The sequence below is a fragment of the Petaurus breviceps genome, unplaced genomic scaffold (genome assembly GCF_028583685.1).
Source record: "Petaurus breviceps papuanus isolate PSGF00001 unplaced genomic scaffold, PetGlider_PUasm1.0 91133, whole genome shotgun sequence".
In the NCBI taxonomy this organism is placed as follows: Eukaryota; Metazoa; Chordata; class Mammalia; order Diprotodontia; family Petauridae; genus Petaurus; species Petaurus breviceps.
The window spans coordinates 52,244,562-52,259,021 of NW_027187419.1; the positions used below are offsets into that span (position 1 = coordinate 52,244,562).

A 14,460-nucleotide genomic window follows, 5' to 3' on the forward strand; every position below is an offset into this window, starting at 1 on the left:
ATACACATGCTATCTCCTGTCCAATCTGCCATTCCAAACTGAGCTACCCCACTATATGAGGAAGTAAGAACACAAGAAGCCTGCCCCACTAGTTTACCCAATTCCCTGCCCTTTAAGCCCTAATGTTTCTCTTACTGTATACAATCTCAAAGCCTGTCTCTTCTCTCCAATCCAAATAACCATACTCCTATTTTAAGTCCTCATTACTTCTCACCTAGATCATTGCAATAAATTAATAAGTAATACCTGAGATTCTGTCTATCCTACACATTGCTACCAGGTTAATCTTTCTAAAGATGTCACCTACCTTCAGTGACTCCCCACTATTTAATGAATCCAAATTCAAAGCCCTCCATGATTCCATCCATATATTCTTTTATAAGGCAACAAAATGGCACAACAGATAGAGCATCAAAACTGAAGTTTGGAAGACATGAGTTCAAATCCAGCCTTAAACACCTACCTGTGTGCCTTACACAAGTCAGTTAACATCTACCTCAGTTTTTCTTCTGCAAAAATAAGATATATGTGTATATAATATACAAAAATTACATCTACACACATGTGTGTATATTGTTTTAAACATGTTTGCCTTTTGGACATCTGACCTGGTTTATCATCCTCCCTATGTGTATCTCTTAAAATTTTTCCCTGGATTCTCTTCTCTACTTAGTATTCTCGTTACCTCCCATGGGTTATCATCTCTATGCAGAGGACCACCAAATCTATATATCCAACCATAGTCTCTCTTCTTGGCTCTAAACCCACATCTTCATCTGCTTATTAGACATTTCATTCTGGATGTTTCATGGGCATCTGAAATTCACATGTCCAAAACCCATTTTCTCAACTTTCCTCTCACTCATCCCACTTATACAACCCACCAAATCTTATCATTTCTAACTTTACAACATCGGTTTATATCCCCTTCTGTCCATTCACAATGAAGCAAAGCACATTAGTACAGGCCCCTGTCATGTCTCACCCAGAACATGGAAATAGTCTTTTGATTGGAAAGGGAAGTAGACAAGGTAGGGTGACCAATCTATCCTCCGCTCAGTTGCCAAAGGGGTCCTCAACTGAGGAGGTCAGAAAGAAGAAATCCAGAGCCACGAGTATTCTGACTCCTTCTCTAGGATTAGTCACTTAATAAGCATTTACTAAGCGCCAATTATGTTTGAGGCGTTGTGCTAAGTGTAGGGTAACAAAGAAAGGCAAAAAACAGTCCCCCTACCTTCAAAGAGCTCATAATCTAATGGGAAAGAGAACGTGCAAACAACCATATCCAAACAAGCTATAAACAGGATTTAAAAAAACAACAACTAAGGGAAGGCACTAGAAAATTAAGAGGGGACCAGGAAAAGCTTGCTTTAGAAGGAGGGATTAAAGACAGGAGGTGAGGAAGGAGAACATTCCAGATGTGGGGTACAGCCTGTGGAATGCCAGGAGTCAGGAGGTGGGGTGTTCTATTTAAGGAACACAAGGCAAGTGTTACTGGATTGCAGAATATATGGGGGAGGGAAAGTAGGAGAAAAAGAGTAAGAGTGTGTTGAGGGAGAGTCAATATATATGTTGAAGTCCCCCCATATGAGGCAGGAGTTGCAGAGGTGAGAGAGACTGAGCCAAGCACTGAATTCATTGAAAAAAGAGGACTATCCCTAAAGTCAACAGAAAACAGCTACCAAAATTTTGACTGAATGAGAGTACAGATCAAATGAACCCCTAAGGAGGAAAAGTTACTGAATAATGGAGATAGAGTCAGTCAACAAACACTAATTTAAAAGCCTACCAACTTCTGGGGGCAGAGCCAAGATAACAGAGTAAAGAAACCACTCTGTTGAGTTCTCAACATTCCCTTCCAAACTTTAAAATAACACCCACATATCAAGTTCTGAAGTGGCAGAGCCAAAGGATCAGAGTGGGACATTCTGTGAGGACAAGACAAGACAGGTCAGAAAGAGAGATCCATGACACCTGGAAGGAGGCTATCCTGGAGCCCAGGTGGATGAAACCAGTGGTGGAATTAGGTGGTGATAATAGAAACACCAGCAGTTTCGGGAGTTCTCAAGTCAGAGACAGTAAAGGAACCTGGAAGAAACAGATTACAGAGTACCCCTGTCTGTGCAAATAGTGGACACAGGAAAAGATACTGTTTGGCAATTCCATTGCCTATACCAACTTCTGGGTCATAAAATCAAAGGAAGAGAGGAGTACTTTTGGTCAAGAGGAAGTGGAAGTCCTGAGGGGTTCAAAAAGGGAAAATATATATACATACTCAATTGGTGCAGAAATCTATCTTATTCAACAGTTCCCTGCTGTAGAAAGGGAAAGAGATGACAGAAACTGGGGGGTGGGGGAGGAGGGGATGATAAAGGGAAGGTAGATAAAAGAAGAAATAAAATAGACTTTGGAAGAGGGACAGGATAAAAAGAGAGAAGGATAAAGAGAAGAAAATAGGATGAGGGAAATGTACAATTAAAAATCATAACTGTGAATGAGATGAACTAACCCAAAAACCAGAAGTGGATAGAAAAGATTAGAAACTAGAATTTCAAAAATATATTATTCACAAGAAACAAACTTGAAACAGAAACACAGAATTAAATTAAGGGGCTGAATCTATTCTGCTTCAGCTGAAGTGAAGAAGGCAGGGGTGGCAATCATGATCTCAGACAAAGCAAATGCAAAAATAGAACTAATTAAAAAGGATAAGCAGAGAAACTAAATTTTCCTAAAAGGAACCACAGACAATGAAGTAATATCAATATTAAACATATATACAACAAATGTAATCCATAAGAATCCAGTTTCTTAAAGGAAAAGTTAAATGAATTACAGGAGGAAATAGTAAAACTATACTAGTGGGGGACCTCAACTTTTCCCTCTCAAAGCTGGATAAATCTAATCATAAAACATATAAAAAAGAAGTCAAGGAGATGAATAAAATTTAGAAAAGTTAGATATTAGACCTCTGGAGAAAACTGAATGGGAATAGAAAGGAGTATATCCTTTTCTCAGCTGTATGTGGCACCTTCAAAAAAACTGACCATGTATTAGGGCATAAAAACCTCACAAACAAATGCAGAAAAGCAAAAATATTAAATGCACCCTTTTCAAACCATAATACAATAAAAATTACATTAGTAAAGGGACATGGAAACATAGGTTAACAATTAGAAACTAAGTAATCTAATCCTAAAGAATGAGGGGTCAAAGAATAAAACAGAGTGAAAATAATTTCATTAAAGACAATGACAACAATGAGATAACATTCAAATATTTGTGGGAAGCAGCCAAAACGGTATTTAGGGGAAATTTTTTATGCATTTTTAAACTTAAATACATACTACAATAAAAGAAAGAGCAGATCAATGAATTAGTTGTGCAACTAAAAAAAACTAGAAAAAGAAATGAAGAAATTAAAAATCCTCAATTAAACACCAAAATGGAAATTTTGAAAATCAAAGGAGAGATTATTAAAACTGGAAATTTAAAAAAAATAACAACACTGTATTAATAAATAAAACTAGGAGCTGGTTTTATGGGGGGAAAAACAACAAAACAGATAAACCATTTTATTTTAAAAAAGAAACCAAATTACCAGTATCAAAAATGTAAAGGTTGAATGTACCGCCAATGAAGTAAAATTAAAGCAATTGTTAGGAATTATTTTGCCCAATTATCATATGCCAATTATATGACAATCTAAGTGAAATGGATGAATATTTACAAAAATATAAACTGCCCAGATTAATAGAAGAGGAACTAGAATATTTAAACCACCCTATCTTACAAAGAGAAATTGAACAAGCCATCAAAGAACTCCCTAAGAAAAAAATGCCCAGGACCAAATGGATTCACAAGTGAATGCTACCAAGCACATAAGGAACAATTGATCCCAATACTGTGTAAACTATCTGAAAAAAGTGTAAAGGAGGAGTCCTATCAAATTCCTTTTATGACACAAATATGGTTTTGATACCTGAAATAGGAAGAGCAAAAACAGAGAAGGAAAACTATAAACCAATTTCCTTAATGAGTATCAATGCAAAAATTTAAGGAGACTACAACAATATATGACAAGGTGGAATTTGTATCAGGAATGCAGGGCTATTCAATATTAAAAGAACTATCAGCATAATTGACCATATCAGTAACAAGAAAAACGATACAGTTATATCAATAGATGTAGAAAATGCCTTTGACAAAATGCAATGCCCATTCCTATTAAAAATACTAGAAAGCATAGGATTCAATGGAGCCTTTCTTAAAATATGAGTAGGTCAAGAACAAACATTATCCGTAGTTGGTAAAAAGTTGATGCCTTCCCATTAAGATCTGGAGTGAAGCAAGGATGTCCATTATCACCACTAATATTCAATATTCTACTAAAAATGCTAGCTATAGCAATAAGACAAGAAAAAGAAACTGAAAAATAAAAATAGACAATGAGGAAACAAATGTCACTCTTTATAGATGACATGATGGTGAAAGAGGTGATTATTTTCCTATTACATTAATAATTAATTATTTAATTAGGATTGAGGTTTTTCCTCATTCAGAGTCCAGGTCCTATAGATCTGTCAGTCAGTCTCCAGAGGACATTGCTGATAGATGAGACTGCCCAAATCCTACAAGTACATGTTCTGTGACCTTAGGCGGGACCCCATCCAACAAGAAGATCTTACAAACAATATAATCTAGGTGAATTCTTGCCCTTAGGAAGTAAGCCTTACAGCTCCCCCCCCCCCCCCCATTGTGGTCTAGGATAACCCAGTTTATGAAGGAGAAAACCGCTGTGGTTTGGGTAGAGATGGATTCCTTTGTCCAGACTGATGGGGGTGGCCGAGTCTCATTGTCAAGTCACATTCTCAGCATAAGAAGCTTAAGACTTCTAGTCCACCTCCTCATTAATATGCCCTCTCATTAATTGTTCACCAATCAGGGTTAATTTTTTAACTGTCAGAGCACCTCCTTTTCCAAAAGTATTTCAGTACTAAGGGATCTCCATGGTTTTGTCTTTGGTTACCAGAAGAAACCACTGATCATGAATTTATTGATTATCAGTTAGTCTAATTAATGAAATGACTACTAATCCATCTCTAGTTCTCCAGATCAATATCTGGCCACTGGACCCAGATGGCTCCAGAGGGAAACATGAGACTGGTGACTTTGCACATCCTTCCCTCACTCAAATCAAAGTCAATCGCAAGTCATGCCATCATCTCCCTGATGTCATGGTCCTCTTCAAGAATGAAGGACAAAAACCACAACAACAATGGTATACTTAGAGAACCCTGCAGGATAAAAAATAAACCCATATAAATCATCAGCATTTCTATATACTACCAACAAAACCCAGCAGGAAGACAGAAAGAGAAAATTCCATTTAAAATAACTGTAGACAATATAAAATATTTGAGTCTCTCTGCCAAGACAAACCCAAGCATCATATAAACACAATGACAAAACACTTTTCACACTCATAAAGACAGATCTAAAAAACCGGAGACATATTCATTGATCATGGGTAGGCCAAGTCAATATAATAAAAATGACAACTTTACCTAAGTTTATTTATTTGTTCTATACCATACCAATCAACCTGCCAAAGAATTATTTTATAGAGCTAGAAAAAAAAAGTAACAAAATTTATCTGGAAGAACAAAAGGTTAAGGATATCAAGGGCATCAATGAAAAAAAATGTTAAGGAAGGTGGCTGATATCACAAAGCAGTAATCATCAAAACAGTCTGGTTCTGGTTAAGAAACTGAATGGTAAATCACAGGAATAAATTAGGGTATACAATACATAGCAATAAATGACCATAGTAATCTAGTGTTTGATAAACCCAAAGATCTAAGCTTTTGGAGTAAGAACTCAATATCTGACAAAAATTTCTAGGAAAACTGGAAAGCAATTTAGCAAAAACTAGGCACAGACCAAAATTCACACACTCACTATATGAAGATAAGGTCAAAATGGATAAATGACTTAGACATAAAGGATGTTATCTTAAGTAAATTAGGGAAGCATGGAAAAAATGTACCTGTCAGATCTATGGGACCAAACAAGCAACAGAGAAGATTACAGGAAGTCAAATAGAAAATTTTTATTACATGAAATTAAAAAGTTTTCCTAAAAACAAAACTAAGGCAGTCAAAACTAGAAAGAAAACAAGAAAACTGGGGGGAAATTTTTGCACCAAGTTTCTCTATAAAGGCCTATAATGTTAAGAATTTGAAGATCTTCCCTGCCCCTTAATAGGCCCATGTGACCTACTTTGAGCATTGGCCCAGCCCACAGCTTGAGTCACAGGGAGCCCATGATGGAAGGAGCTTGCTGAACAATGGAGCTGGAAGAGGAGAGTGAGGCAGAGCTGAGGAGAGCTCAGGCAGAGCAGGTAGTATTAGTGTGAGAGGAAGGAATTTTGCCTAAGGGAGCTTGTTTGTGGGGAGGCCTAATGGACAGAGGCTTGGGGATGGCGGAGCTCCCTGCTTTGGTGATATGTACAAACTTCTTTGCTACCATGATGGAACTGGCTCTCTGGTATCTCAATATCTTGGTTTCATCTTGGAGCAAGAGTTTGTTATATGCAATTCAACCCTGGAAATACATCTGCATATTCATAGTGGCAGCTATGGGTATCACATGGGCGATATAAGGCCTCATTTCTCAAATATATAGGGAACTAAGCCAAATTTATTTTAAAAAAATAAAGAGTGCCATTCCCCAGTTGATAAATGGCTAAAAGATATGAACAGACAGTTTTCAGAAGAAATCAAAGCTATCAATAGTCATGTGAAAAAATTTTCTAATTCACTACTGATTAGAGAAATGCAAATTTAAAGAACTGTGAGATACCACCTCACACCTATCAGATGCACTAACGTGACAGAAAAGGAAAATGACAAATTCTGGTAGGGACATATAAAAATTGGGACACCAATGCAGAATTGTGAACTAGTCCAAACATTCCAGAGAACAATTTGGAGCTGTATCCAAGGGACTATTAAAACTGTGCACGCCCTCTGACCTGGTAATCCCATTACCAGGTCTGTATCCCAAATAGATCAAAAAGGAAAGGGAAAAGGACCTATTTGTACAAAAATATTTATAGCAACTCTTTTCAGGGTGGTAAAGAATCAGAAATCAAGAGGAAACCCATCAATTGGGGAATGACTGAACAAGAAATAATGAGGCAGGATGGTTTCAGAAAAACCTGGGAAAATATATCACCTCATGCAAAATGAAGTGAGCAGAACCAGGATAACATTTTATACAGTAACAGGAATATTAAAAGGATGATCAACTGTGAAATACTGAATTGCTCTCATCAAGACAATAATCCAAGAGAATTCATGAATGCTGAAGATTGAATCATACTTTTTTATACTTCCTTTATTTTTATTATTTTGTGTTTTCTTTTGCAATATGGCTAATATGGAAATGTTTTGCATAATTTCACTTCTATAATCAAAATCAAATTGCTTGTCTTCTCAAGGAGGTGTGAGAGAAGAAAGCAGGATGTTTTCGAAAAAGCCTGGAAAAACTTACATGAATTGATGCAAAGTCAACAAAATCAGAACACTGTATACAGTAACAATAATACTGTATGATGATCAACTGTGAATGACTTAACTATTCTCAGCAATACAGTGATGTAGGACAATTCTGAAGAACTTAAAATGAAAAATGCAATCTATCTACAGAGAAAGAACTGTGGCAGTCTGAATGCAGACTGAAGCATACTTTTTTTGCTTTATTATTCTTGTTTTGTTTGGTCTGCATTTTCTTTTGCAGCATGACTAATATGGCAAAGTTTACATGACTACACATGTATAATCTATATCAAATTGCTTCTCAAGGATGGAGGAAGGGAATCTGGAACTCAAAATTTTTAAAAACAGAGGTTAAAATTTTTATTTACATGAAATTGAGAAAAATGAAATAAAAATTAAACGTAAAAAAATAAAATTAAAAAATGACATTCATAACTTCTACTCTAATAACACAAAAAACTTGCCAACAACCTAAATTTTTTTTTTTTTGCTTTTGGAGGGCAATTGGGGTTAAGTAACTTGCCCAAGGTTACACAGCTAGTTTTTTTGTGTGGGTGTTAAGTGTCTGAGGCTGGAACCAAACTTGGGTCCTCCTGACTCTAGGGACTCCTGACTCTGGGGCTGGTGCTTTAATCACTGCACCACCTAGCTGCCCCCAACCTAAATTTTTATGTTTAGGAAATCACTGAACAGACTATATCACATTACTATCTGCCCCTAGTATAATAAAAGTTCCCTGAGAGGTAGGGATCATTGCATTATCTTGTGCACAGTGCCTGACACAGATATTGATATAAAGAATGCTGAATATTCATGATGAAGAATATGCAGAAATGTGGCTATGTCTATAACAGAATGCCCAATAAAAAAGCAGCACTGGAAAGAATGTATAAACACAGAATATAACTATATAAAAATAATGTTACTGTAAAATCAGAAGATCTAAAGGAATTAAGAATGGGTTAAGTTGCCACTGAAAACTATATATTTACTTTTGCTGTAGATTAAACATTTAGGTGGAGCAGTAGACAGAGCTCTGGGCCTGGAGTCAAGAAGACCTGAATTTCAGATCCTGCATCAGGCATTCATTAGCTATGTGATCCTGGGCAAGTCACTTAACTTCTGCCTCACTTTCCTCGTCTGTATAATGGAGATAATAACAGCACCAACCTTCCAGGGTCATTGTGAGGATCAAATGAGATAATAATTGTAAAGTGCTTAATCCAGTGCCTGGCACACAGTAAACATCATTGTAAATGGTAGCTGTTAAGGGGCTGGTACTTTTCAATCTTAATGCTCTAAGTTAAACAACAAAACCTAGGAGGCCAGTACAATGATTTCAGGTATTATGTGATCTGCTTAAACTATTCCGACCCTTATCTTTTCTAAGAAAGGCAGATTAAATATTAAGAATCCTCAACAAGTACTGAAGATAGCTATTGCCCTAAGTGAAAAACGGAATTATCACTAGATCCTTATGGGGAAATCTTGACATTTTTGTTGGCCATCAAACATTCAATAGCATTCCAAGATTTAACTGCTTTTAAGTATATTCCTAGTGAAAATAACATGCACTACTACTTTTAGTCAATGCATCATTTTCTGATTACACTCTAGAGATCCACAAACTTACCTGAGATTTTCTAAGGCATTTTCTCTTTCATTGCGGAGTTTAGCTAATGATGCATTTTCAGCTTTAAATCTTTCAATTTCTGTTTCCAACTCAACAACTTTCTCTCTTAAAATCTGGGAGCGAACACTAGCACCTATAACATATTAAATAATATGAATGCTGAGTTGTGATTAGAAAACCTATAGTAATATCTTGCCATTATTAAAATATAACAATGTGTAAGCATTTTAGAGTTAAAATGACTTATAAGCTCTGCTCCAGTTAATGAAAATAATAAAAATTGGCTTAATTTCCCTAAAGAAAGCACTTAAGGTCTAAATATAAAAAGAAGCACATTACTCCACCTTGGAATGTGAAAAATGCTAATCACTCACACTGTTCTGGGCACTAAAGTTATATACAGTCAAAGTCTAATGATGAGTTGGACAATGCCAATTTAATGTTTTAGGCAAAGAGGTCCTTCCTATCTCACACACATATACACATTCTCATCTCTCAAATTTGCTATATAAAGGCAGAAATTTTTAGAGATAAATTAGAAGTCTGCTGGAATTCATGTTCCTCTAGGGTAAGAATACTGGTGAAATATAATTACATATACAAGGATTCCTTCAAACTTTCCCTTTGTGGCAAAAATTGGAAGTTGAAAAGTATTAGAATATTACTAGGTTGCATATTAATTAATATTGACAGATGGAATTAGAAAAGTAAAACACTACATGTCTTTCCACTCTTATTTTCTTCTAAACCCTTTTATTAGACTATCTCAACGTCTGGATCAGGTCTACTAAATAAACTTCCTTCCACTATGCTCTTCGAGCACTTTCTTGATACCTTACTACATCCGACATTGTACTACAGTCATCTGTACATATGTATGCCTCCTCCTGGACAGTAAGCTCCACAAAGACCCAGATTAGAACTTGTACATCTTTGGTGAGGTGGTACCTCAAAAGTACCTTACAATCAAAAAATGTTTTTCAAATTGATGATACAACAGTGAAAGGAAAGCTTGGGATTTCAAATATCTGATGGTAGTAAGTAAAAATCACAGAATAAATTTAGGCTTTATAGCATTCTGATAAATCTTTAGTTTCTTATAATATTAAGACTTACCAAGTGGCTGTTCTTGGCTTTTATTTAATTCGGATTCAGATGCTAAGTGTGAGTCTGACTTAGGTTTAGGCTTCAGGGAAGGAAAGAGTTTCATCATCAGATCAGAAGTAGGAGGAGGACTTATATTCTTATTGGATTTACATAAATCATCTCCTTTCTTTATGGGTGCAACCTTCCTTTTCACTGCTTTGTCCAAATTAACTATTTCAGTTTTACTACAAGAGTCCATCAGTAGAAACCCATTAACATCTTCATTCCCAAGTATGTCATGTTTACTTTCGTTTTCTTCAAGGTCAGTCCATGTTCTCTCATCATCAAAGTCAATTTTATTAATATTTGTACAAGATGACCTTGAAGACTCAGGAATTTTATCATTCATGCTTTCTACCACAATGGATTCATCACTACTGTCATCTTTATCTGACAAATCCAGATCAATATCCCTGCTTTTACCCTCCTTCCTAGTGTCTCTGAAAGGTCCTTTACCATTACCCTTTTCTGGATTATCTTCTCTGCTGCTACTGAAAAACTTTTTCATATCTTCATTTGTTGCTTTTATGGTACTATCCAGTTGCTCTTCAAAGTCACTGCTGATAGCACTGTTTCCATCATCTTCATCCTCACTTCCATTCCATTTAATATGATTCTCAGAAGTAGTAGTGTGAAATGCCTTTTTGCTGAGTTTGATGGTTTGTTCCTTCAAACTAAGAGGTGATGTTTTTGATTCAAGATGTTTTGTCATTTCACACATGTTATCATCTTGTTTAATATAGTCCAATTTTTTATTCTGATTGTGTGGAGTAACAGTATTAGTTACATTTGTTTTTATTTGATGCCCTGATTTGACAGGGGTAGAAGACATTCTGTGACCTTTGTTAGTCTGCTGGTCTCTTTCTAAGATTTTTAATACAAATGAAGAGTTACTAGAGAATGATATTTCATCAGCAGCTTGTTCCAAGAACAAAAATTCATCTAACTCCAAGTTTTCCTTTTCTTTTTCCTTTTCCCAATTGTCTAATTTCTTCTGAAATGAAATTTCAAACGAAAATTCTGGATCTTTTACAATATGACCCACAGAGCTTTGAGAAACAGAGGTGGGATGGGTCAGCTCTGTAGAAATTAGAGGTTTTTCCATGAACTGTGGCTTATTTCTGACTTTGCAACCAATTTCAAAGGGTTTTGTACACTCTGGTATATTTTCCTTATTAGGTTCTAACTTACTGTTTTTTTCTAATTTTATCTGATCTCTAAACTGCCCATCAAATTTTTTTCCAATTTGTATTTTCATTTTTGATGGAGAAATAATTTTTCCATTATTACTTCTAAGTACTTTTGATTTCTGAGAAACTGCAGAACTGGCCTTGGTTTTGATTGGATTATTCTTTTTCATCTCTGTAACTAGTTCCTTATTTGAAAGCGCAGTTTTCCGCTGCATTTGTAGTCTGTCTGCTTTAAATACAGATTGTTCTTCTGGCATGCTTTGATGAATTATTAATTTACTCTCTTTCGGTTTCCAAAATTTAGATTTAGCATTAGTAAACCTAGCTAGGCCTTCTCCTCGTTTTAAGAATGGCCGTTTTGGTACTGTTTTAGTTAGCAATGATATTTCTGCTTCCTAAAAAAATAAAAAAATGTTTTAATCAATTTCTTATATTATGGAACAATAGTCAAGGTACTTTTAAAGTAAGTATAGTATAGTGATGAATTTTTAAAGGTTTGGGGTGTTTTAGTCAAAATATCAGATAATGCCAACCTGTAGCTGCCTTTGTTTCAGTTCCTGTTCTTCCATCTGAATCTGTTCCTCTAAGAATTCTTCATATGTCTGTTTTCTTTCTCTAATAGCAGCTTTAATTGGCCTAATAATGAAAATAAAATTATGAATCAAATAAACCCTGATGGTAAAACATTTAACATTAAGTGTCATGCTGAATTTTCTAAGAACCATAAGTTTTAAACTTTAAAAGGTTATTTACTGGGGCGGCCAGGGGGCACAGCGAGTGGGAGCGCCGGCTCTAGTGTCGGAACGACCTGGAGATCGAATCCCGGGCTCAGACACTTGGCACCCACCCAGAAACACCTGGCCGTGTAACCTTGAGCAAGTTACTTAACCCCAATTGCTTAGGGGCGGCCAGGTGGCTCAGCGAGTAAGAGCACTGTCTCCAGTGTTGGGACGACCTGGAGATTGAATCCCGGGCTCAGACACTCAGCACCACACCCAGAAATAACTGGCCGTGTAACCTTGAGCAAGTTACTTAACCCTGATTGCTTAATAAAAAAAAAAAAAAGAAAAAAAAAGGTTATTTACTATTTGATAAACTATTTTAAGAAACAAAATCTAAGCAAATAAATCTGATAAATTAATACTCTAACACAACAGGTCACAATGAGTCCATATAATACATTATACCCTTAAAACTATAAAAAGGTCTCACTTCAAGGTGAACATTTTAACAGTATGGTAATAATTTTTTAATGATTCATCCTGTTAGGATTTATAGCCAGATTAGTCAATTAAAATTGGAAAATGTTACCAAATATGGGAATTTTTGCACTTTTGCTTTTCCTTTTCCAAAGAAGGATTTTGTCTGAGATTTATGAGAGAAACTGTATACCTAAAATTACTTAATCTAGGCACTTTTCTCAAGTGAAAAACTGACTAGTCTATATACTATGTTACTTGCACAACGATGCCAAAACTACTAAATTTGCCATCTCTTTCACAAGCTAATCATAAGCATCATTTCATACTCTACCTTATGCCAAAAAGCAAAATAAAATAAGAGAAAATAGAATTATTAGATGTCCTTGCTACAAAATTCAACAAGACTGACTGCCTCCCTCTAAAGGGGTCCAGTGACCCTACTCTCATATGGTTCTCCTCCCACCTATCTGAACACTCCTCATTCTTCTTCATAAATTCATCATCTTCTCCTAAATGTCCTGTCTGGTGCCCTCTTCTCTTTTTCTATTCCATCTCCCTTGATAAGTATCACTTATTTCTAAGGGATCAGTTATTACCTCTATACCCAATGAAATCAATATAGTTAGTGCTAATCTGTCCCTCACCGCAGTCCCACAGCTCTGTCTGCTGGACCTCTCTAGATGTTCCACCAGCACTTCAAACTTGCACCTGTTTAACACTGACTCTCTCTCAAGTTCCCTATTTCTGCTGATGGCACCATGAACCTCTCATGTCTCCCAGAATTTTTTGTTGTGGTTGTCATTCGTTTATTTTATTTTGGCTGAGTTATTCTCAAGATACTCTAAAGACTCTGGAGGTGAGGTTAACCGGGATTCATGGAGAGATTTTAAGGAGTCAAGAGAACTTGGATGGGAACAAAATTACATCTTTATTTTCTCTAGCCTCTAACTGAAATTCAGTATTTCCTACAATTATGAGTTTAAAAAAATCCTGGGAAGGGGAAGACAGACATAATAGATTGCAAATGGAGACTGTGACATAAAAAAAGGTTAAGAACCCCTGCTTTAGAAAATGATAATAGTAACAATAACAATAATCATAACCAAAAATAACAACAAACACTATTTGTAAAGCACTATGAAGTCTGCAAAGTTTTGGGAACACACATTCTCACTTTTACCTCCCAACAATCCTGTGGGATAGGAGGGATTCCTCTCATTTTAGAAACACTTTATAGTTAATGATCCCTAATTACTGATTCCTCAGTACTAAGGAAGCCAGGGGAACTATAGCTCCTACTAAAATTCCTGATAAGAAACTTTTCTTTTTAGTTATGCAGATAAAATGACAGAGAAAATATTATGATAGATTAGTACCTGGAAAAAGGGTTATACATTCATTTTCATAGTTATTCAGGAATCTGAATCTACTAAGCAGAATGGTAAAAAAGAGAACTGTGCTTAAATTCAAAATATCTGGACTCAAAGGCTGTCTCTGATGCTTACTAGCTATTCAACCCTGGGCCAGTCTTTTAGTGTCAGTTTTCCCATGAGTATAACAGAAATCATCAGAATTGTACTCACAGAGAATTGTACCTCATAGAGAGGGAAGACAGTATCTCAGTTCAGCCACTTACTAAATGTGTGATCTTGGTCAAGTCCCTTTCCTATAAGGATCAGTTTTCCCATCTATATGAAAAGCCAGCCATCCAGACTTGAAACCTCAGT

The 14,460-nt window shown here is 35.9% G+C and overlaps 1 protein-coding gene across 5 annotated transcripts in view; it reads right to left on the reverse strand.

Annotated features, from left to right (window-relative positions):
- The window catches only part of CENPJ (centromere protein J), a 50,237-nt gene that overhangs the window by 24,257 nt on the left and 11,520 nt on the right, over window positions 1-14,460 (reverse strand). For all 5 annotated transcript variants that reach the window (XR_011166811.1, XR_011166810.1, XM_069080566.1 and 2 more), the window contains 3 exons: window positions 12,065-12,167; window positions 10,312-11,926; window positions 9,196-9,328 (listed from right to left, as the gene is read on the reverse strand). Coding sequence is in view for 3 of the 5 variants with exons in the window: in XM_069080566.1 (XP_068936667.1) it covers window positions 9,196-9,328; window positions 10,312-11,926; window positions 12,065-12,167 (1,851 nt within the window). In the remaining 2 variants the exon portion in view is untranslated. The remainder of the gene's footprint in view (window positions 1-9,195; window positions 9,329-10,311; window positions 11,927-12,064; window positions 12,168-14,460) is intronic.